The sequence below is a fragment of the Lagopus muta genome, chromosome 2 (genome assembly GCF_023343835.1).
Source record: "Lagopus muta isolate bLagMut1 chromosome 2, bLagMut1 primary, whole genome shotgun sequence".
NCBI lineage: Eukaryota > Metazoa > Chordata > Aves > Galliformes > Phasianidae > Lagopus > Lagopus muta.
The window spans coordinates 54,924,031-54,948,293 of NC_064434.1; the positions used below are offsets into that span (position 1 = coordinate 54,924,031).

The 24,263-nt window shown below is 36.7% G+C and overlaps 1 protein-coding gene across 7 annotated transcripts in view; it reads right to left on the minus strand.

Moving 5' to 3' along the window:
• AHI1 (Abelson helper integration site 1) overlaps positions 1–24,263 on the minus strand; it is a 107,509-nt gene that overhangs the window by 17,361 nt on the left and 65,885 nt on the right. For 6 of the 7 annotated variants that reach the window (XM_048936728.1, XM_048936729.1, XM_048936732.1 and 3 more), the window contains exons 21-24: positions 22,328–22,393; positions 19,917–20,079; positions 18,609–18,709; positions 3,760–3,839 (exon numbers count right to left, since the gene is read on the minus strand). In XM_048936728.1, coding sequence (XP_048792685.1) covers positions 3,760–3,839; positions 18,609–18,709; positions 19,917–20,079; positions 22,328–22,393 — 410 coding nt within the window. Of the gene's footprint in view, positions 1–3,759; positions 3,840–11,610; positions 13,729–18,608; positions 18,710–19,916; positions 20,080–22,327; positions 22,394–24,263 lie in introns of those variants that run through there. The other variant, XM_048936733.1, reaches the window with a different exon arrangement.

The following is a 24,263-nucleotide window of genomic DNA, read 5'->3' on the forward strand; positions in this document are numbered from 1 at the left end:
TCAACCTATAAGGTTGATACATATTTTTAAAACTAAACTGTTTGTTCACAAACACATAAATTGCTGCAGCTGTAATACTACAGTATCCCAAGGGAAAAGATTCAGGATGTTATGACCCTCTGCATTAGGATTCCTAGGACAAATTGAGAAGTATTGCTGCCTGAGAAAATCAGGATTCAAAATCATAATTAATCGTTAAACAAAATTTTCTACCAAATTGAGTGTTCAGCTGGATCTGATGTATAATCATTGTAAGATTATGGAGAGAGCACTACTTTGTGTAGCACAAGAGAACTGTAAAATGAGAATATATATAATGAGATAAAAGTCTGCACAGAGAAATGGCATATTTAAATGATGAAGCTATCCTGCAGATTTTCAGCATAAAACTAATCTAATTCTGAGAAGTAGTTTTCATCTTTTTACTATTTGAACAATCGCATCAGGTGTGATAATGTAACAAATGCTTGAGATACTCCAATAAAAAACCCTATTTCACTTGGTATCTATTATATGGAGCTTTCTGCTTCCTCTAGAGACTGCAGAAGACAGGTTAACTGCTTGGCTAAGATAAAAAAAAAAGCCTGTAACCTTGGAGAAAGTTTGTTTTCATATTGCAAAACTATCTTCCATTTGGAAATTCTGAAAGGTATGTTACCATTCAGTTCATTCTACAGCAGGTATTGTGGCCATACCATTTTAATAGGAAAAATGGCAAACCTCACCTGAAGGTTCAAATAAAGGTCTAGTGAGTTGTGGAGGTGCTAAATTTCATTTCTCCATAGAGAAATTGTGTACCGTGTTATCACATCTCAACTGATTCCAGGGGTCCATCCTGAGAATGGTGCTCTTCAACATTTTATCAATGACCTAGACAGTGGGATTGAGTACAGCCTCAGCAAGTTTGCACACAGCACCAAGCTGAGTGGTAAAGTTGACAAAAAAGAAGGAAGGGACGGTCCCCAGAGGGACTTGGACAAGCTTGAGAAGCGGACTCACATGAACCTAATGAGGTACAAGGCCAAGCGCAAGATGATGCACTTGGATTGAGGAAATTCTGGGTGTATATGCAGACTGAGAGAAGAGCTCGTTGAGAGCAGATCTACTAACAAGGACTTTGGGGTTCTGGTGGATGGAAAACTGGACATGAGCCAGCAGTGTGCACTTTCAGCCTGGAAGGCAAACTGTAAACTGGGTTGCATCAAAAAATGAGTGGCCAGCAGGACAAGGGAGAGGTGACTGTCCTCCTCTATTCTGCCCCTGTGAGGCCCCACGTGTAGTACCATGTTCAGGCCAGGAGCCCCCAGCATGAGATGTAGAGCTGTTGGAGATGGACCAGAGGAGGGCCACAAAGATGATAAAAGGGCTGCAGGACCTCTCCTATGAGCTGGAGTTGCTCACTACAGAAAAGAGAAGGCTGCGGGGAGACATTCCAGTACTTACAGGGTGCTCATAAACAGGACGGAGACTCACTTGTACACAGTCTGATAGGGATAGGAGAAGGGGGAATGGTTTTAAACTAAAAGAGGAAAGATTTAAGTTAGATGCTAGAAGGAAATTCTTAACTCAGAGGGTGTTAAGGCACCAGAACAGGGGGCTGAGTGAAGTTCCCTGGAAGTATTCAACACCATGCTGGATGGAGCCCAGGGCAGCCTGATCTAATGGCCATAAAAGCCACTCCATGATTCTATCATTTAGCTACTACTTAATTCCTATTATATAATCACATGTGACAGTGATATTAAGTATATTATTCAGAAAATATGAAGAGAATGGAAACTTTTTTGTGGATCAAATATTTAAGTAGAGATTAGACTGGATCTCAAGTCATGTTGAAATAGCTTTTAGATGCTACAGTAACAAACTTTACCAGTTAACATTTCCATTTACCATCTTAACATCATTTCCTTTACCATCTTAACATTTGCATATATGTCATTTTCTAGGGTACCTCAAATCACAACAAATGCAGTGTACAGGAAAAACTACAGCTCTGTTCTAATCCCTCTTCATCATGGTTTTAGGTACAAAGAGGTGAGACATTTAATGAAAAATATGCAACCATGTTTCAGAGATGTTTTGATATCTAGTGTGTACAGTATAAATAATGTATAAGCAGAAACATGAAACAGTTTTTCAAAGTGACTTAAGGTGCAAGAAGATCCTTGTCTCTTTCAGCTCTTAAAATAAGGCAAGAACTTACAGTTACTTCTGAAAGAAAAACTTGGTATGTTACATTCTAGTTCATGGAAAAACTCGCAAAGTATGTACTTTCAAAGCAGCAAAAACATAATGAAGTCTAGAATCTCTGGTCACAGGGAAGGAAAATACAACACTGTGTTACTTACTGCACTGTAGTTCTTCCTTTTCATGTTAACTTTCCCCTGATAAAGGATAACATCAAATACTATCTCATGGCATTTGTCACTGCCTCACTAACAATCAGGTATAAATGGCTTAGTACCCTGAGAACTTGCAAATAAGGCTTGCAATACTGCAAAATCAGACAGCAGTGACATGAAACATGACTTCATCTCCATGATTGCTTCAGTGCCTGAAAGTTCAGAAGGGTGCACATTCCAGTGACACAGGCATGCATGCGTCTTGTCTCAGTGTTCTGAAACGCAACTGAAGAGTTTGGTGGTTCTGTGTCTCCAAGATGACATTGCTGTGTGATCTATTCTCAGGGTTGACTTAGTTTTCATAAAAATTAATATTTAACATTTGACATGACTCAAAATTAATGAATTTTATTAAATCATTGTGATTTCACATTTTAAATCTGTGTTGCCCCAGTCTTCAATAGTTACTTGAGAAAAGGCACTCAAAAGAATTGTTTGCTCTAGTTCCATTAATGCAGTTCAGTTTTATCAAATTTCTGATACCGATTTCTGACCGTGTCAACTGTCACAGTAACTGCACATTTAAGGCATTTCCTTCCTTAAGTCCTATGAGAATAGTTATGGTCAAAATTCAACTCTGAATTCTATAATTTTACAATGCATGCCTCATCAAAGATGGGTATTAAACTTTCTGCTCACAATTTATTTTCAAATCTAGCTACCGGTGGAGACGTAAAAAAAAAAATTAGGAATTAAAAGTTAAAATTAGAGAGAAATATCCGTCTATACTGTATATGCAAGTATTCTTTGTGGTGAACAAAATGGTGAGTGAACCAATCTGGAAAATAATCAGTGAAGTAACTTTGCTTAGATGCAGATATCTGCAATGGCAAACCCAACAAGTACAAGTACATATAGGTGTATTTTTCCAAGTATAAATGCTTGCAATAGCTAAAAACATTGTGAAAGCTCTTGTTCAAAACGTTGACATCTTACCTTCTTACAGCTTTCACACAAGAAATGCACAAAAATTTTTAGGAAATGCAAGCAACATAATCTATTAGATTATGTCTTCTCAGAATGTGACTCTTTCCATTTTGTATTAATTTTCAGAAAGTGCAAAAAGAATCTTCCGTTTGTATAAATAAAGCCTAACACACAGGTAAGGAATGCCACAGGACAAGGCTCTATCCTTTAGTTACGATTACCATATACATAACAGTATATAGTTTTCTGCATATGTATATATATAAACTGTTATTTCCTTCACATTTTAGGCGTGAAGCACTCTTTTTGAATGAGTACCCTAGAGCCATTCTCTTGTTTTGCTAGCTAAGACAAAATAACCCTGCAGACATTTGTCACTGTTTCCTAGCAGATGTAACACTACAAATTATTTAAAATATTTCTTGCTTACTGTATTGCAGGTGAGTCTCTATCTGTGTCACGCTCTGAGATGCACTTCAGGTCCCCTGACTTACTGATGACTGGTGACATCTGTAAAATTAAAAGAAAAAAAAAAAAAAAAAAAAAAAAAAAAGCAGGAAGGTAAAAAGAAGAAAGACAACAGGGACAACACATGTGCATTGAAAACCCACCAGCTTCCTGAATAAGGAGAGAATATACCTCATTTGAAAAAGAATGTCTATCAGCCATAAAATGTTAACTCCTATGTGGTTACAAACAAGGAAACAGTAGCCTGCTTAAAAAAAAGCGAAAGCTACTTGCAAATAAAAGACAGTTTACAAGTATGTAAAAGCCCAAAATTTAGAATCTGCTTTTAAGTTTACAATATATACAAGTCCGTAAAGAATTACAGTTATTTCTGCTACTGCATGGATAAAGATAGAATGCTATAAAGCCATCTCATTGTACGTTTTTAACAACACACCCACCTTTTTAAAAACAAAACAAACCTTTAGGTAACTTCAGTTTACTAGAAAAGTTTAAGTAAACACTCTCATTACTAATGCAAGGTGGCTCTCTATGCTACTCACTTACTGCAAGAATTCTCAAAAGGACATGGTGACTGCTCTTCCTGAGTTTAACATTTTCACAGAAAGATCATTTTCTCTGCCACCTTCCACACAAACTGTTCACAAATAGCTGGTAACTACCCATGTACTTTCACTTTCATGGAGGACACAACCCAATCCAACTGAGAGGCCTGATGTTCCCACTCAAAATTTGTTCTCTTGGAATATTGCCTGCACTACGCATCCAGCCATGACCTCCAGGCACACTGTAGGCTTAGATCTAATATCACAAATTCATTGATGAAAGACTGCTGTGGATGTGGACCTGTACTTTAGGCTGACGGGATAGTCATGTTCTGTAAGCATCCGTTTGGTACAGCATACATATGAGAAAACCAGGAGTAACAACCAGGCAGGCCCTGAGAGAGTAGTTCCTATGAAGATCTTGGAAACTGGACAGGAAGTTTATTTCAGAATAGTACAGAGCCCAAGGCATAGAAGAGAGGGTGAGATTACATCTGGTACTTTCCAAAAAGCAGGATCTTTCACAGAGTAGAGCGAATGGTCTTGAAACTAACTTGGCCCACGCTTACAATTTTTTAGCTCAGCTTCAGATTCATAGCCTGTCTAAAGCAAAACCTAGTACATTGTTTCTGAATTTCTCAAATAGCTATGGTGTTAAAAAAAATCTGCCCACTCAGCTCTGCTAAGCACAGAAGTACTCATCTGCTTGTAAATAAGATCCTTAATATTCTGGTATCAGCCTGAATGGCTCCAGGAAAGAGTCAGTTAGTGACACGACCATCTCTGAAAGTGCAGCTAAAAACGAGTGAGCATCTTTCAACAGTTCTAAAGTGCCAGACAACAATACAACATCTAAAAAAGCAACCATGAAATCAACAAGAATTTTCTGGAAGGAACAAAGAGGGGGAAAAAAAGAAAAAAGATAGCTCTTGACTGTCTAGTCTGCCAACTACTTATTTCATTGTGTGACCTCATATGCAAGGTATACCACAGTAACTCCAGATCGAATGGAAACAGAAAACAATACATTGCTACACAGCAATTTTTTTAAAAAATAAGTGTATTAAAGTAAGCAATTTTTACAAAATCAGCATGTTTTAAAAAATCAGTATGTTAAAACAGAATGAAAATACTGTTTTCAAACACAAAACTTATCCATCACAGATTTCAAAGCTCTAAAGAATAAAACTTAGCATTTCCCTGTCAAGTGCTATTTGTCCAGGTTTTATTCTAATTAAGTGAATCTGGATTAGAATTATCTTCACATGCAAATACTGTACTAGAACCAGAATTTGCATTTTCCAAACCTCAGTTTCAGGCCATGAAGAGTTCAATTACTTTCTTAAAATTTAACTAATTGAAAAAAACAAAACAAAACAAAACAACTATTTGATGCGAGTAATCGAATGATATTTGAACTTTCTTTTCTTCATCCAGCTCTCCGACATTATTTTGTAATATGGTATTATTTTACCGATGACTTAAAAGAAACAGGACCAAGACCCCACTGAGTTACTGAATTCATATATGCATGCTGCCCACAACAACCAAGTTCAAACATTAGTCACTATAAATAGTCTGCTGAAACAACACAATTTTCTGGGTTAGTTTACATAAAAATCAGCATAATGTAGCACTGGGCTGAGAAAAAACCTATTTCACACACAAAATCCTTGTTAATACAGCCATAAACTTCAGACTACGTCAATGATAAAAGTAAACTCAAAAGGAAAAAATGCCTCTGTAATGAACATACAAGGGACTGCTGAAAAGGAAATGACTCTTAAATAACAAATCCTTCCTACAGCATTGGTAACTTTGAGCTCCTTGCCAAATACAATCACACATTCCCTTTGCCTGCTGTCAGAGCTAAATCTTTCCCTGAAAATCCTGTGTGAACAATGTTCAACATTTTTTTTTTTTTTTACTATCCTTTGAGCGAATATAACTGAACTTCTATATTTTACTAATAATATAATTATGTATGGATTTTTCCAAAGCCCATTCCAGTAGCATTTCCTTAAATGTCACTACAGAAGACTGAAATATCTTACATTTTAACATACTTTTCAGTACCAAAACACAGAAAATTATCCTTGGTTTACAGTTATGAGATTAAAGTATCCACTAAATTAAACAGCCTAACTGAAAGTTCCTATGATCTGTTTAAAAACTACTCGTTACATAGGTAGGCTTTTATATATTCAAGCACAGCATTTCAGCATGGGTACCAAGGAAAGAAAAGCATGCAATTGGACTACCTTGGAATAGCTGGCACAGTAATTAATGAGAATTCCTAGGGTATGTAGGGACAGACTCCCAGTTCTCCAGAGTACTGTCTGAATACGATAGCTTTCTTTCTTACCTCATTCCTACAAACTTTCAAGCATGTAATGAGGCAGGAACCGCAGTGAAACAAGATCTTTTTGAAGCACATCTCACTGCCACTATCGTCTCTTCTTTCCTATCTCCCTTAGCCCAGTCCTTGACCTATTTTTCCTGTCTCAGTGATGTATGCAAGCAGCAGCAATACTGAAGGAACAAGAGAGATGGGGGCAGCTGCGAGAAGATGGTGCTACAAGAGGATGAAAACCGTGCAGTGAATGAGGCAAGGGAGTATTGAGGGACATGCAAGTATGTAGCTAAGGACGTTGTGATAATACATAGATGCTGACAGTGCGCCAGGGGTACACGTAAACAGCAACAGAAGTCTACAGCACAGAGGGGCTGATGAAACTGCTTATCTGCTCTTTCTAAACCTCTTGACCTCTTGTAATGTATGGGCAGATTTCACAGGAAACTCTGAACAACTCTCCGCTATAGTCAGTGTACTGACAACACTGTACTATTAAGTACAGTTACAGATATGGTGTTAGCTATTAAAACCATCCACATTGCAGAATTACTAGGGTTGGGTTTGCTCAAAAGAAAATGTGTCAGATAATTAATGTGAATATCTTGAATTTCTCTGTTCAAAAGAATACTGGACATAATATTACAAATTTTGTAGAGTACCACCACTGGTGCTCCATTTTGTTGCTATATTCTATTTCTCCACTGTTTGAAATATGCAATGCGCCAGAAAGGCAGGAGAATATCAGTTAATTCTGAAAGTCCTTTTACTATGCTTATGACGGAGACCAGCTCAAGACGCCTGGGACAGACGGGCTTAGGCTCTGGTGGCGCAAGAAGCAAAGTTTATTGTTGTTACAGGGTTTTTATATCTTTTAGCTACAGGAGTATACAATACTTAAATAGGATAACATTCATGTGGCTGACAGCAATACATCATTGGTTAGTTAGCTCTTTGTATTATGATCAGTACAGTGATCAAAAGGTGTTCTCTCCACAGAACATGTTCTGCTCTTGGTCATGGAACGAAGAAGCTGTTAATTATGCTTGCTGGTTTCACATGGCAGTCCTTCCCTTTCAGGAGGGGCCACATGTTACACGTGGCAGTCCTTCCCTTTCAGGAGGGGCCGCATGTTACACGTGGCAGTCCTTCCCTTTCAGGAGGGGCTGCGTGTTCCCTGTTTGACCCTTTCAGGCCAGCCAGGTCTGTTTTGCTTAACAGTCTTCCTCATTCCACCCTTTTCTATTTTATTAGACCAGGGGTGGTGGTGGTTTGTTTTTTGTGTTTTCCATTTCCAATTTTTTAAGATTTATACGCAAATTTTGGAGTTTATTTGTTATCATTTTCATCAAGCATGGACAAACAAGAATTCCTATTATTATCATTATGGCAATGACTATCAGCCCATAAATTCCATTTCTAAATGATTTGAAGGATGGAAATGCAGATTTTAGAGCGCTTATAAATGTAGTAGTTTGAGCTGCTACTGAAAGATCTATATGGTGCGATTGTATCATATCGTGAATGTGCTGTCTCAATTCCCTAAGATCTAATGATGTGTTCGCATTATTCCATATGCCTTGAAGATGATCTTGTATTTTGTTCCAAGAGAATTTGGTATTATTGTATTCAACAGGAGTCACACAGATAGCTCGGTATTCTGCATGACATAAGAGAGATTCACGAGTAGCTATAATTTGTAACTGTCTTCCCAGGATGTCTACTGTATCCTTTAAGGAATTGAGACGCAGTTCAATCTTTTCATCCCAAGTAGCTTGATTTTGTAAAGCTTTAGATACATTAATTGATAATTCATTAACATAAGCTGCTGTCTGAATACTAGTTGTTAAAGAAATAGAAGCTACTGTAGTTACTGCTATGGCAGCAATGAGCGCAGCTATTCCGGCTATTATTAATCCGACCATTCGCTTAGATCTCTCTATTAATTGCAAAGAAGTTTCTTGGAGAATTTCCATTCCCTTATCAGCATACCAATAATGTGTCAAATTTACAGGAAGATAGACATAATCAGGTTGCTTTACTAACAAGAAGGAACTACTGCTACTATTAAGACAATTAGAGATTACACAATTGGTACAACTCACTATGCTATTTACAATATTTAGTGGTCCGCTTAAAAAGGCATAAGGTTCTGGAACACAAGCTCGCATATAAAACTCAGTTGTATAACTCTCTGCAGTCATTGCCCATTTATTATTTATTTGAATCCAAGTCAAGTTTAATCGTTTTGCTTTGATTTTTTCCATGGCTGCGACTGCTTTCCATAAATTAGAATAGAACGTATGATTGTTTTTTGTCCAAATTCCTGAGACCAAATTAATTGGTCGCCCTTGATTTCCTATCATATTCCAATCACAGATAGTGGAATCAATGCACACTGTTTCGTTAGCTCGACATGCTCTCCATAAAGGTGCAAATTCTGTTTTTGGAGTGATTGTGCTTTGACATAAAGGAAAATTTAAGGGAGGTGTTCCAGAACCTCTTGTCCCATTAGCTAAATCTATATAGAGAAAATTCAGAGCCCAATGAATTCCTGTTGAAACATTGGTATCCCAATCTTGCTGCATTATAATTTGTTCACACAATGGATTCGTCTGGGTTAGAGTCAGTCTCTGAATCTTCCTTCGCAGTTTTCCCATCTTGGTTTTCGGCATGTCGAATGAGTCGTTCAGGGATCCACCGTGGTGATGGCTCATCTGTAGGGAAAACATATCCTCTGCCCCAAATTAGTACAGGATCAGGACCATAAATTTTACCATCCGTTGGATTTCTCCAATATACCATTGGTTTATCTCTTTTTATTACTCCAGTGTCTATCAGCAGCCAATTTTCTGTCATCATCCAATGTCAAAAAATTTAAAACAAATAATGCATGTGATAACATAGAGGATGGAGTATCTTTAATTCCTCATGTCCCCCTTTTTATTTTCTTTAGTTGAGTTTTCAATAAATGATTAAATTTTTCTACTATACCTTGGCCTTCTGGATTATATGGAATTCCAGTTTTATGGTAAATTTTAAAATGTCGACAAAAGGTTGCAAAACCGCTACTTACATAAGCTGTCTTGTTATCGTTTTTTAATGATTTCGGTGTTCCCATAACGCTAAAACAATGCAAAAGATGGTTGCATACATGAGAGAGTTTTTCACCAGACAAGTCTGAGGGCTACTGCAAAGTGAGAGAAAGTGTCAATTGTTACATAGACATAAGAAGATTTTCCAGAAGAAGGTACATGCGTGATATCCATCTGCCATAAATCATTAGGCATTAATCCTCTGGGGTTCACTCCAAAATGAGGAACTGGTAATAAAGGGGCACAAGAAGAACCGTTCCGCATATTCGGAAGTCCAAAGCAAATATTCACCTCCACTTAACACAGCCTTTGCCAAGCTTTTCCAGTCAGAAGGGGGAAGAATATTAGCAGCTTTAAGCTCTTTCAGTTGTTTAAAAGGAATAGGCTCATAATCATTCAGAATGCCACCGTTTGCAAGTTGACGCTGTATGGCAGGGAAAACTTGAGACGGGAAAAGTTGCCCAGAAAATTCATCTATTGTTTCCCCAGCTTTCCTTGCTTCTTTGAGCGCTAATTGCATAGGGGATTGTTGCATAAGCAAAGCATCTACTCCAGGCGGGGGAGGCATTCGCCCTGCTCGAAAGGCAGGTGAAACAGCAAGGGGATCTGATCTAACCTGATTGACTATCTGCTGTGTCTGCACAGCGGCACCAGCAGCCTGTAACGCTGGGAATACAGCCGCTAAGTCCTTACGGTGATATTTAGCAGCCTCTTTTTCTAACTCTCCCCAATCATCAGGGGGTAAAATTTCCTTTGTTATGTTAGTGCCAGGAGGTTTACAAGGCGGCAAGTCGTTTGCTAATTTACAAATCAAAGGTTGCTTATATTGGGGAGGGGAGGGTGAGGGTGCCGATGGCATAGACGAAGGGATATGATCAAGAGATTTTGATCGCGACAAGGCAGGATATAACTTTTCTGTTGAGCGAGTGGTCCGCTGCCACTTCTCATCTCCCGTGTCTCCTCTGAGACATTCTTTTATTAGAGTCCAAAGCGTAAAGGTATCAATAGGTACCTTCTCAGGACCATGCACAGCATAATAGCCCTGGAGTCTTTCACCTACTTTATTCCAAGTTTCAATATTAATAGTTCCATCCCTGGGAAACCAGGGGCATACTTCCTCTATAAAATCTAAAAAACTACTAATCTGACCCCGAGTCACTTTTACTCCTCGGGCAACTAATAATGATTTCAGCATTGCAGAAAAAATGCCTCGTTCTGTACTTGCAGCTTGTCCCATTTTATTTAACAATCTGTCCAATTCCCTAGTCCTTACCTCCCTATTCCAACTTACCAACCGCGGCTCGTGGGAGGAAGCGACGCCTTTGTCATATGGAGTCCGAGATTCCCGGGTTTCGGCACCATATGACGGAGACCAGCTCAAGACGCCTGGGACAGACGGGCTTAGGCTCTGGTGGCGCAAGAAGCAAAGTTTATTGTTGTTACAGGGTTTTTATATCTTTTAGCTACAGGAGTATACAATACTTAAATAGGATAACATTCATGTGGCTGACAGCAATACATCATTGGTTAGTTAGCTCTTTGTATTATGATCAGTACAGTGATCAAAAGGTGTTCTCTCCACAGAACATGTTCTGCTCTTGGTCATGGAACGAAGAAGCTGTTAATTATGCTTGCTGGTTTCACATGGCAGTCCTTCCCTTTCAGGAGGGGCCACATGTTACACGTGGCAGTCCTTCCCTTTCAGGAGGGGCCGCATGTTACACGTGGCAGTCCTTCCCTTTCAGGAGGGGCTGCGTGTTCCCTGTTTGACCCTTTCAGGCCAGCCAGGTCTGTTTTGCTTAACAGTCTTCCTCATGCTTACTATCATAAAGACATATTGCAATAAAGTATTCACTTTCCTTTTCTAGAAGGTGTGCATACTTTGTACTTCATTTGGGCTCAATTCTTAAAAAAAAAAAAAAAAAAAAAAGAACAAAAAAAAACACAACTAAATACACAATCACTTATTAATTACACAAGTCCTTCTCCCTGCTGCAGAATCCACAGCAGAAAGTCAGGCATTAAGTGCTCCCTGTGCTACTCATAGAACAAATCAGTTGCATCAGAACACACTTCATAGGAAAACATGAAGCAGAAGGCTTCAAAAGGAAATACCTAGGACAAAGTCTCATAAGACTAGGCCCTTGTCAGTGCTTTCCTCTAAGCTAAGGAGAGTTGTCCCTATAACCAAGGGTCTGGAGAGGTCTCTGACAGACTAAGAGGCAGATGGACAGAATGGAATGGTGCAGGCAATGTGAAATTATTTCCTTCTCTATTTAGGTGACTGAAGTGATGGAAGTAAACGTGCTTGCTCTATAGCCTCCTCTGTACAAGCTAACACTCCCAGAGAAGCTATTTCTACAGAACCTAATCTAATAAAAGATTTATTGGATCACAAAGTGCAAAAACAAACATGTCTTTGTCTTTTGACACTAATCTTTAGAATACTAAACTCTCTTAGAATTAACTTTATATTTTCTATTACACAGTCTGTGGATGACAACATTTATACCAACATACTTTACATCCCCAGAACTATGCTGATGTCCCCTGTCAAAACTGCTCTAGTGAATCAAATTCAGGAGAAATGCTGTGACACCACACCACGCTCCTAATTTTCCTTCCTCCTATACTGCACCTCTCCAAAGGTGTCCCCATTAAATAAAAAACTGACAGGAGGCTTTGCTGGCGGAGTTACACAGATTTAAATTGATCTCTTCTCCTGAACTAAGTAGTTGAAATTCCCCTGCAGGAATATTAGAGCAACAGGCTTTGCTTCATCTAGTCTTTGAAAATGCAAAATCCTGGGCCTGCTTACAGCTACGAGAGACCAGCAGACTGAAGCTCTACGGTTTAGAACAGGTGTTTTCAGTCTTGAATTCTTGGCCTCTGGGAACTTATCTGTGGTTAAAGCTTTGCATTTAAATTTGCATAAAAATGGTTCAATCCCATTCAGAAAGAGGCCATAGGGACACAAGGAAAAACAATGGGGAAGAGAGAATTTAGCTTGCTCCTGAGAGCCATTTTAATAATATAAATGTCTATCAGGAGTATTTTCAATTCTGTTTCAGCTCAGTTTGATTCTTCCTATCTTTAAGCAGACAGAAATCACTTACAGCAAATGACTATGGATGTGATACCATGAGATATCTACTTTTCCCAATAAATAAGCTTGCTTACGAACCAAATAACAGTATTTCAATAACTTAAATAATAGTATAAACAGAGGCACAAATATATATGAGACAGAATTCATAGGAACCATGGGGGTGGTTTTGGACCTGAGTAAGAAAGAACTACTACCTCTGTATTTTAGAATTAGGACCATGCACACTAAATAGAGAGGAATTCAACTTGAACAGAACAAACTCCCTTTTATTGGGAAAACAGAGAATCTAAAAATAAGAAACTATAGCACTAAAAAGATGAAATAGGTGAGATAATGTTTAAGAGAAATAATCTTTTCCTAGTACATGCTACCATAGTAAATTTCCTTTAGATTTCTACAGGAAAAATCAAAGTAATTACCATTCCAAGATCATGATTTGCAAAATATATTGCAAATATATATGTATTTTACAGTGCTGTGGAAGAACACATAGCAACTTTGCAGAGTGACTCTACAAAAGTATGCCTTCAGCTCAGAAGGTGTCCATGACTTGAGAAGAAGAGATCTGTAATCATATGAGGCAAGGATGAAGACCAGTTACTAGTTTCAGTATTTTAATCCAATTTAATAGCCCATTTTTGTGGGTCTGCAACTTCCTGGACCTTCAAAATAAACACACCTCTGTGTGCTGTGTTGAAAGTCTTCAGCTCTATTCACTGTGAAAGTTTTATCATGTCAATTTTTAAAATGAGTCCCCATTCAAAGTTCTGTTTTTCCTTATTCCTCCTTGTCCAAACAGATAATCAGTCACTGAAGTGTTTCCCAGTAACTAGAAGAAAGAAACAAAGAAGAATATAGAAGCAGAACAAACTATAACATGGCGTTGTTTTGATTGAACTACTAGCAAAATCTCTAGCTAGTATTTTTGGAAATAGTGTTGAGTAAGCTTTCTATGCTTTTTAATTTTTAAATAAAATTAATAAATTTTGAATACACAAAAACATCCAACCACACTGAGCGAGCTTAAGCCCGGAGGAAAAGCCTCAATAGGTTGGCAGGTTACTTCTACAGATGTGGGGCTAAGTCTAATAACCTGCTCTGGGGAAAAAAAAAGAGTGAGAATGTGAATTATTTATGTGAACACAGTGATAATCTCAAACCTTGTTTAAATATACATGGAGTCAAATTTTGATCATCTCTAGTCAGATTATCCAAACCATGTAATAAGAATGTAGTTCTAGGAAGTAAACCATCTCTTTTCATGCATACAAACATTATTTTATACCTTGACTTCACTTTTCCAAGATACATATACTAGAACAAAATATTTTCTTACAGTTTGTATGGATATTTTAAATTACTGATTTGCTTTTTAGTCACTCCTCCCTATTGTTACTACATAACCTCAAACTGAAATACTTAACATTCAGAATCCTTTTGGATTCAGTTTAAAGAATACGTGGTAAAAAAAGGTATTCACAACATTTTTAGACAGTAGAACATTTCTGGTCAAAAAATGAAGTATCTCAGACTTGCTAAAGTTTTGAAAAAAATCACAAATTCTCATTTCTAACTGAACACTATCTGAACTCCTGCCTTTTCTGCCTTCACCTTAAGGAACCTGAAAACAGTAGATGTATTGGAACAGCCGGATGACAGGTCTGTTTCCATTTCTTGGGATTCTTCAACAGCACAGTGAGAACTTCACTCCACGAAATCTCTATTGGCAGTTTAAATGTATGTTGTAATTAAAGATGATTATGACTTAATTTTGTGGCTCAGGAGTTAAGTAACTCATAACGCAGGAAAACAAGGTTTGCATAAAATTATTATATCATGAATGCAAAGCTGATGGTAGAAATCATTTTGAAAGCTCTTTGAACTACAAGAAAATGGTCTGTATTTGCAAAGATTAATGTTGGATCCTAAGTATTGCATACTCTTCTAATGTTAACGATTTTTATTCACCCATTGTAAATTCTGGTGATTAACTAGATACATGTGCTTATAATACCTGCAGTTGGAAAACTAGTTTTAAAAAGACTATCTGGTATTCTCAGTGATGAGAACTAAAGTATTCTTTATTTACCTTTTAGATGATCTTTTTATTTCTACAGTCTTAACAGAACTAAATATTTCAGCATTCCTCAAAAAATACATGAAGAACAAGAGGCACATCAGACCTGGATATAAGTATATAGGAAAGCATGCTTGTGGCCAAAAAAGAAGCTCAACAGAAAACATTTACTTATATTTTCCAGTCTGTGGTAACAACTTAAGCAACAACTTAATTATTTTTTTTTTCTCCCAGAGAAAATAGGCTTTTTTTTTTTTTGCTATTACAAAACAACGATTTTTCATATTTATCATGTAGAATAAATTGGTGTTTCTTTTCAGCTCTACTAATGAAAAAAATGAAAAGAATAGGAAGAAAAGTTGCTGTGTCACTGCTGCAACACAAGAACTGCCATAACTGATCAGCCCACTCAGTGGTCCTCTTAGCAGTTTTGTCTGAGAAGTATCTGGTATTGCTGAAAGCCAAAGCTCTGCAGAACTTCACTATGACAAACAGCTCATTGACAGTTTGCTTCTTTTATGCAGCACTCAGCAGCTCTTGTTAAAACCATTATACTTCGAGTCATCTCATGCTTCCCACAGAGAATTGACTCATTTGCTGTAACTCCGACTCACTATCTTTTTGGTGAGTTATACAATGTATACGTCAGTACACTAAATACTTACGTAACTTGGAAAAAAAATCAACTAGATTTGTGTTTGTCAGCCATTCAGTTGCTTCTGGAATTTTAGTCATTATCTCAGCCTAAGCTTTGATATGAAAAAAATATGTATCTATGAATGTCTAAGTTTTGATAGCTTCTTGTAGGAGCTAGTTCACCACATCAACTAAACAAAAACAAAAATTTCCTTCTACAACACTGCATTCGTTCCATCATGGCTTAACTCTCCCAGATCTTGTTTAACAAAAGGGAGGAGGAAGACGGATGCATCCAGTGCACTTCTCTACACCATGTATTATTTTACTTACTTTCTTCGTCATTACTCACTGTTTAATATTGCTAAATATATACTCCTATTCCATTTTTTCTAGCACTTTTCTCTTTTGTGGCACTGTTCACTGCTACTCAAGATGAAAACCAACACATCTGCCTGGACTACTACTGCAAGCTTATGCATTATATCATTTGAATATATGTATGTATTACATGTGCTTTACTAGAAAATTCAAACTAATGATTAAAATTTTTCAATTTAATTTGAAGTGCCAGCAGAACACAGTAAGGAAAATCTCAGTGAAAAATTACTAAAATTAAGCGCTACTGCAAGTGTTACTAGTAGTACAAAAACTACTGTTAGAACAGTACGTCAGGCACAGACATTTGACAAAATCTAAGACTAATCAAACATTATTTCTCATAAAGTTGAATAATAAATACCGGTTGCATTAGTTAGTACTGGTTAGCATTGGTTAGTAACCAATTAACATTGGTTAGTATGCTTAACAGTTATTTTGAGCTAGTAAACCAACTAGATTTCTATTAAACTGAAACAAAAAAAAAATTAAGATAAAGATTATTAAGTCTTTAATGACAGTATACAGGCCAGCTCTTCTCCATTTTTTTCTAATCTGTTATGTGTGAAACAGAGTATAGCAACATATTCCCCCAGTAATACCTTTGCCTCTTGTAATGCAGATAACAGTTAAATGAAATCTTCATGCTTTCCAGTAATGTAGTTATTTTTCTTATATTTGTTCCATATTTAGAGAAGATCACATATCTGGAAGTAAATCACCCCTCCCTTTATGGGATAACGGTTTGGCTAGAAGTTTTTCAGCTACCAAGTCGTAACAGATACTTCAGATTAATTATTACTACTTGGTGTAGTGATTAATTTCATTTTTAATGTATAGTTAGAAACATAACACTCAGTAATTCAATTTAAAGCAGCTGGCTTCTACAAGACGGTTGGCTTCAATAAGACTGCCAAGAGAGTAACCTGCACTAAATAGTTTATTGAATGCTACCTCCCTATTCATGTATACAAAAACAAAAGTTGCACAGAATAGGTTAATAGAAGTGGCTCTGAGTGTTTTAACCTTCAACATTACAACATACATCATGTAGCAAAGATAAATCATCTGATAAAAGAAAAAAAGTAACCAAGACACTCTGCATACGTTAAGTCCTGCAAATAAGATGAAATATTATACTCAATTTTCTAGAAGTACATGGGGAAGTCAAGCTGCCTTTGAGGCATCTGAACAGAAGTCCTTTTAAAATCAGAGATATTGGTAGTATTTGACTAAATGAGTAGCTGCAGAAAGAATAGTTAGGAGAGCTACAAACATATTGCAATAAAATATAATTCTTACATTCTAACAGTTATTCATTTCTATCACTTCTTTGCTTACAAACTGTCCTTTGGTGTAAGAAAAACATAATCCCTACTTTGCAGAAGGGAAAAATAAACTACACAAAGTTTCTGATCACAGTCTTGAGACATGAGAATCCTTTGACAAGCTTTGCACGTAGCAGTAACTCTAAACATTAAAAAAAAAAGCAACCAACATCCTACTTATTTTTTTCCCCTTTACATAAATCTTCTCTAACTTCTGGCTGCTGTTCTGACTGCATTCTGACTTTTAACTAAAATAACAAAAATCGGAATATTTCTGCATGCAAAAAAAGTACATAGTATGTAAACAAAATGCTATATGCAACTGCAACTCAAAAGCTGTTTACCATGAGAGTGATGTTAGAGCTGGTCATGACAAAAGCCTTAATTACTGGTAAATATTCCTATTTAATTACTAAGAACGTTCTTTAGGGATAAAAATAATTAACCAAAGAGACAACTTCTGGAAGTACTAAATAGTATCCTACATATTATTATAGAAAACAATTACACCTGGAATTGAGAAAAAGCAGTGGAGTCATAAAAAAAGCATTACACTGTTCTGTTTAAGGTTTCTTGATATTTATTTCCTTTGTTCCTTCAAACTATAGTGTTGCTGCAGTGTATCCTCCTGAGTAATGTCCAGGATGGGAGCAGTCAATCACATCAGAGGACCATCGGCAGCTTTTAAACAGAAACGTCCACTGACAATTAAGTAGGTTTGTATGAAGGGTATTGCATGGTCTGGTAATGAGGCTTTATGATGACATTACCCATCTTAATTAGGAAAGTACTAAATAGATTAAAAAAAAACTCTCGAGAGAAAACATCACAGCATTTTTTCTTTTCCTTCTCTAAGCAACCTGACAGATATGGAAATCTCATAGCAAAAAGTTTGAAGAATTAAACAATGCAGTGTATATTACAGGAAGGACAAGCAAATGACAGAAAATCTGTCAGGTTTTGACAAATCCATGTTGTTCCTTCAACAGTTACTTCTGCTGGGTAGCTATTAAATACTTCTGTCAGCTTTGGAGACAGAGGTAGTTTAGGTGCTCATTATAATGATGCAAGAGTAAGGTAGATCATTTAATTGCCACATGACAAAACAGATCCACACAAGAAATGAATGTTAGATATCTGCTGTGAAAAAAAAAAATCTGCTGTCCTACAATGTAGTCTACATGTCACAATTTTTGTAAAAAGGAAGGAAAATTAATACAGTCTATCTGGCATACAAAGGACATACTCCATCACTACTGCAGAAAAAATCCTTTCTTCTCAAATTAATACCTTATGGGGTGTCGGGGAACTTTCCTCTATTTCTTCAGGTCCTTTGGGTAGAAGAGGAGCACAGTCTGATACTAGTTCTGAAGGCTGTTCTGCGTACTCTTCTGAAAACAGAAATCATAATTCACTATTGTGAGCACTATGAAACAATAAGAGAAGTATCAACATTATATGAACAACTGTGACATTACTGTCTAGCCAATAATTGTACGTGAAATAAAACTGGTCAAAAAACTTTGAAGCTAAACTTTGTAAGATAACTGGTCAAAGTTTGTCCATTCATTTTGTTTATATTAGTATGTTTCGATTTAGATTCAAGGTCTCTGGCTTATTTTGCAAGAAAGAGAGGAAGGAGAAAATACACAGGATGTGTGAGGGGAGGAGGACAAAGGAGAAGGATGGCGGTTCAGCTAATTTTAAGTAGCATCATCTAGTTAGCACAGTAGTATGTTCAAGTTTTTAAAGGAAGAGGCATAGATAATAGAGTTCACTTGGAAGACAGAGGAAGGAACTAGAAAACAGAGGAGAAGATCTTGAGAAACGTTGGGTTAAAAGATTTCTAAATACCAGTATAACTGATAGCTTGATAGTTTAGGAAAGCAAATGTATTTCCCGTAGCATGTAATCACACGCAATATTCATAAATTGAATACTATTAAGTGACAGGACACTGAACACCTTTATATCAGTTGACTCATTAAGATGACTCTTATACTATTTGTTCACTTACATGCAGTTTTAGTTGCATTAGTTTAATCCTAACCACTTTAATTACAAGAGCCTTGTAGCAAGTTCAGTGCTCAGATGCAAGATTTAACCATGATTGTTCTTTTAAAACTTCATAATGGAATTCATCTATTTGGAAATAGCATTCTCCATAAGAGCTGGGGGGTGGAGGAAACAAGAGTTTTTACAAGATGCAATTGGTTAGATCTAACAGATACTGCCTAAAAAGCCTAAGATGCCAGTGAAAAGCTAAAATATGTACTAAAACGTTGCCAAGGTAGGGCACGAATCAGGTGGTTATATGTAAGAAGGGACGAGGAATCAATCCAGTTTACTGATAATCAAGCCATACAATATAAGCAGGAATGTTTAATCAGGCATCAATATATTCTAAAGTCAGGTATGTCAACTTGCTACACGGTTAGCTAACTTTATATGATTTCTGCATCATAGTAAATCATCGTTATGCCACCTGTGTGCTACATAAATTCTTATTTTCAAAATAATAAGCAGTACAGCATGGTAAAATCTTGTACCATCAGTTAAACCCACATCAGTATACCAGGAAGACAGCAGTAAACTTACTTTCACCAGCCACATAATTAGCTGGAAAATAGCCTTGCTGTCCATTCGCTAGGCTGCCAAACCACCAGTTATCATTATCTTTGTATAACACTTGGATAATGTCACTGCGATGGATGGTTAGCTCATCTGATCGATGCGCTGTGTAGTCATAAAGAGCCACTACCTAAAAGAGAGATAAGAGCACCACAGCTTTATCACAACCATGCCACAGAGAAAAAAGCACAACATTCACTTCCTCTTGCAGAAAAGCAGCTGAAACCAAAGCTGCACTTTGGTAAAAGCTGAGGCTGTCTCGAGTTTTGCTAATGGGATCAGGGGTGGTGGGAAAGCAGCAGGAGAGGCAAGATAAAGGACTGTGGGATTTTAGAAATGGTTAAGAACATTCAATTCACTAAGATTAGCTTCAAAACAGCAGCTGTTAGTTTTATAAGCAATTTACTTGTGAAGCAAAAGAAAAAAAAACACTTCATACATTCGCTTTCTCAGAATTGTTACACCACCTTCAGATCCCACTCTGAGTGCGTATGAAGCATATGTGTTCAAATAAATACTTCAGCAGTGCTACAGTTTTACCAGAAGGAAAAGTTCAGTGGAAAAATGTTATTGCAAAGTTTTGCTTTGATCACCTCACATTTTTCTTGTTTCTTTGGAAACATGCATTTGCATAAAGTATTTTATAAATATCTGCAAAAACATTGGTGTAAATTCCTCCTCACATAACAAAGCCATTTGTCAGTGAAAATCAGGACATCGATACTTTTCAGGATGAAAGCGCAAACGGTGATCAGCACCATGCACACTACATAGAATACATTGCCAGAAGCTTGCTTTCTACTCTGAATGTGAAAATATAAAATATAATTTCTTATTTATTTCCCTCTATGAACAAAAATCTGTTCTGACAAATTCGGAGCCAGAAATGACTGAAAAGAGGTGAACTGAAAGAAGAGGGGAATTGCTCACTTCTTTCATTGTAAGTGAAGATCATAAATACGACTTCTTTATACAAAGGGCACTATTCCCCTATATAGAATCCTCACTTTTATGAAATCATAAATAAAAAGATAAGTAACAGGGATTGTTAGGGAGTGACAGGAGGGTATAGGGTATTAAAGACAGTAAAGTTACTATGCAAACAGAGATTTGCACAATTTTTTTTTTTTTATTACTTATGCATGCATTTAAATCTGAAGAGTGCTGAACTGCGGTGTTTTTATATTTGTTATTTCTATTTTTACTATGATCACCTATGAGTTATGTGTGTAAAAATATAGCCAATGTCATTTATATTTTCATACTTGCACTTCACTGATGAATCACTTATGAATGGGAAAATATGAAAATGCTTTTACCACTGAAAATTGTATGTGGTAATTTGTGAGCTGGTTGGTGACAAAGAAGTAATATCACCACATGTAGGTACACAAGAGATTTATCTAAATATGCATTCAGTAAGCATGAACTTATATTTAAGTAGTTAAACAAGGACCATCTTGTGTCATAATTCTCCTCCTAGCATTAAGAAAGACACTGCAGCAATTACAAGTAATGTTGACTAAAGAAATATGAATGATAGAATAGAACCATAATAAAATACACTACAGAGCTCCATACAGAAACCGTGCAGAACTGGAAGCTTACATGATCATGCCCAGTAAGGGGTGCTCTAACAATGCCCACTTCAGCTCAATGGTTAAGGTTTCCTTAGTAATAGTACTATGAAAATCACGAGGTCACTTAAGGTAAAAGGAATTTTACACTAGCATTTGGCAGAATGAAAGGCAGAGTAATGATTATTTATTTTTGCAGTGCCTTTTGTAAGATAGCATTGCAATGTTTTGTCGTTAGGAAAAAAATTACAAAAATTAATTAACATGGAAACACTGCCAACAAACAGTTCAAACTAACCAAGCAAGTCCCATTTATTTTTGTCTCTCAGAAACAAAAAATTAAAATACCAATGTGTCCTGTAATACAACTGGTTTAGCAAGTCTGACAGTTTAAATGAAATGTGGAAATTGCCATAATATTCCCTAGAGATAAATAACCAGAAAATAAGCATGAGAGAAATACAGGAAATGTATCTCAGGACCAAAGAAGAATGTAAAAGACTCATAATTATGCCCAAAGCAATGGAATTTCTCCTGATGTGACATTCAGATATGTGTTAAATGTTGTCTGAGTACAAATTCAAGCAAAAAAAAAAAAAAATAATAATCTATACCCATCAACATTTTAAAGAATCATTTTTGAGAAATGATGTAAAACCACCAGTAAGATGGTTATGAACACATTAACAAGGAAAATCTAGAGTGGCAAAAAAAAATCCTTAATTCATGCTAAAAAACACAACGCTTTCAAAGACACGGATGCAGTGTGACAGGTACTGCAAAAAATTACATAATACTTACTGTTTCTTGGTCGAGCAGACAACTGCTTCCTCCTCTTTCCCCCAGTGCAGTTAGACGGTCATCACTCTAGAAGATTAAATATTGTAACACAGTGTTAAAGGTTATTGATATACTACAATTTTACACTTCTTCCATATGTCTTGCCTATTCTTAAAAAAAAAAATCTGCAATAAAAATGTTTTTTTAAAAAAAGAAAAAGCAGAAGTGATGTTGAGCAATCCAGAGTAATGCTGGCTATGCGGATACTTATAGAACTTAAAAAGCTTTTCAAATGTGTACGCTGCACTAAAGACAACATGTGGGAGGACAGAGGATTGATGATTATACAGTCTAAGCTTGTCTGCACTGCAAATATTACAGTAGATGTTTAAGAAATCGTTGCAGTGAACTTTACCTCTGAACTGATATTCAGAAGATTTCACTTTCACGTAAGGAAGAATTTCAGGCTGGTTTTAATAACCAATACTTAAACATTCAGTTCTAATAGCTCCATCTTTGCCACTTAACTCTTCAGACTTCCAGTAAAGCCACAGGAATACCACTGTATATATAGGGCAAGCATTAGGGTGTGCCAATACTTACAAAACTTGATTTCTATTAAAAAAAACAACAGCCCTTAATTTACAACAAAATATAAAATAGAAATACAGTGAAAAATTAGCAGAAAAAGAAAAAAAAAGAACAATGGAAGAAATGGAATTTTTTTGCCTAATTTTTTCCAATGGCCTGTTTTCACAAAGGGGAAACCAGTTTCCCCTAGATTTTGCATGCATCAAAGGATACTAAGTACTGTGTGGAACAGAAATATTACATAGTAATAAAAATATTTTAGAAGAGAAGAATCAAAGAATAACATGAAGTAAACATTTCCACCCATAACAGCTTGTGCCACATTGCAAACAACATTGAAATTTGAGAATTTCTACCCAACTTCTTTTATTTTCTATTTCTTAATTTGGTTGATCCAAGCAACATCATTATTACAATCTTCAGCAGAGTAAATGACACTCTTGTGACAGATTCTTGCCCTTACACATTGTTTTCTTAACTTTGCTAAGCTTATCACATAGGGGAAATACATTCTTCATGCTCTTGAAAACCAAGGTTCTATCTCATCTCCAGGCATCATCACCGTAGTTACATACACAAGCAATGCATACTGATGAATGCAATACAGAAATGAACAGTTGCACTCAGTTCTTAAAGTTTACCAAAACAACTCAGCCTACCACCCACAGTTCTGATTAATTATGTGTATACACAAAAGAGAATTAAAAAAAAAAAAAGAAAAAAAGAAAAAAGTAACTGCCTGATTTGATAAGCAAATTTTGAGCAAAGAACAATGGAAGCACAGTTCAGAGTATGAGGCATGATCAATGGTCTACTGGTAGCTAGCAGTGCCTTACAGGATCCAGCTATTTCTCACTTTTCACTGTCAAGGTTAAGAGAATTGTGTAGGCAATGTGCTTAGCCTGTGGGATGGGAGTGCCTCCTGTTGCTCAAAAATGATTCATCAGAATTATTAGCAGTATTATTTAGGTATCTAGTTCAGGTACTCACATTGCCCCATTGTTGTGTCTCAATCTGTCTCTCTCTTTTTAATAAAGTATTTATGCGCTCTCAAACACTCAGCGTAAGAAGACCTTGAAGAGAGCGAGTAGTTTGGAAATAACAATCTGAAATCCATGAGTCATCCTGAGACTATGCTGAACGCTCTCAGATGCCGCATTAAACTTCTAAGGCAACAACAATCCAGAGAGTTTCTTCTTGAGAGGCCCAGGGAGCAGGGCCCAGCTGCCCCTAACCACACTGGCAGCCCTGATGGCAGCTGGCTGCTGCACCAGCCGGGAAATTGTGTCGTAGCTGCTTACCACAGGCCTGCCAACCCTGCACAGTACCAAAGGTGGCTCTGCAGTGCCATGTTGTTCATCAAATA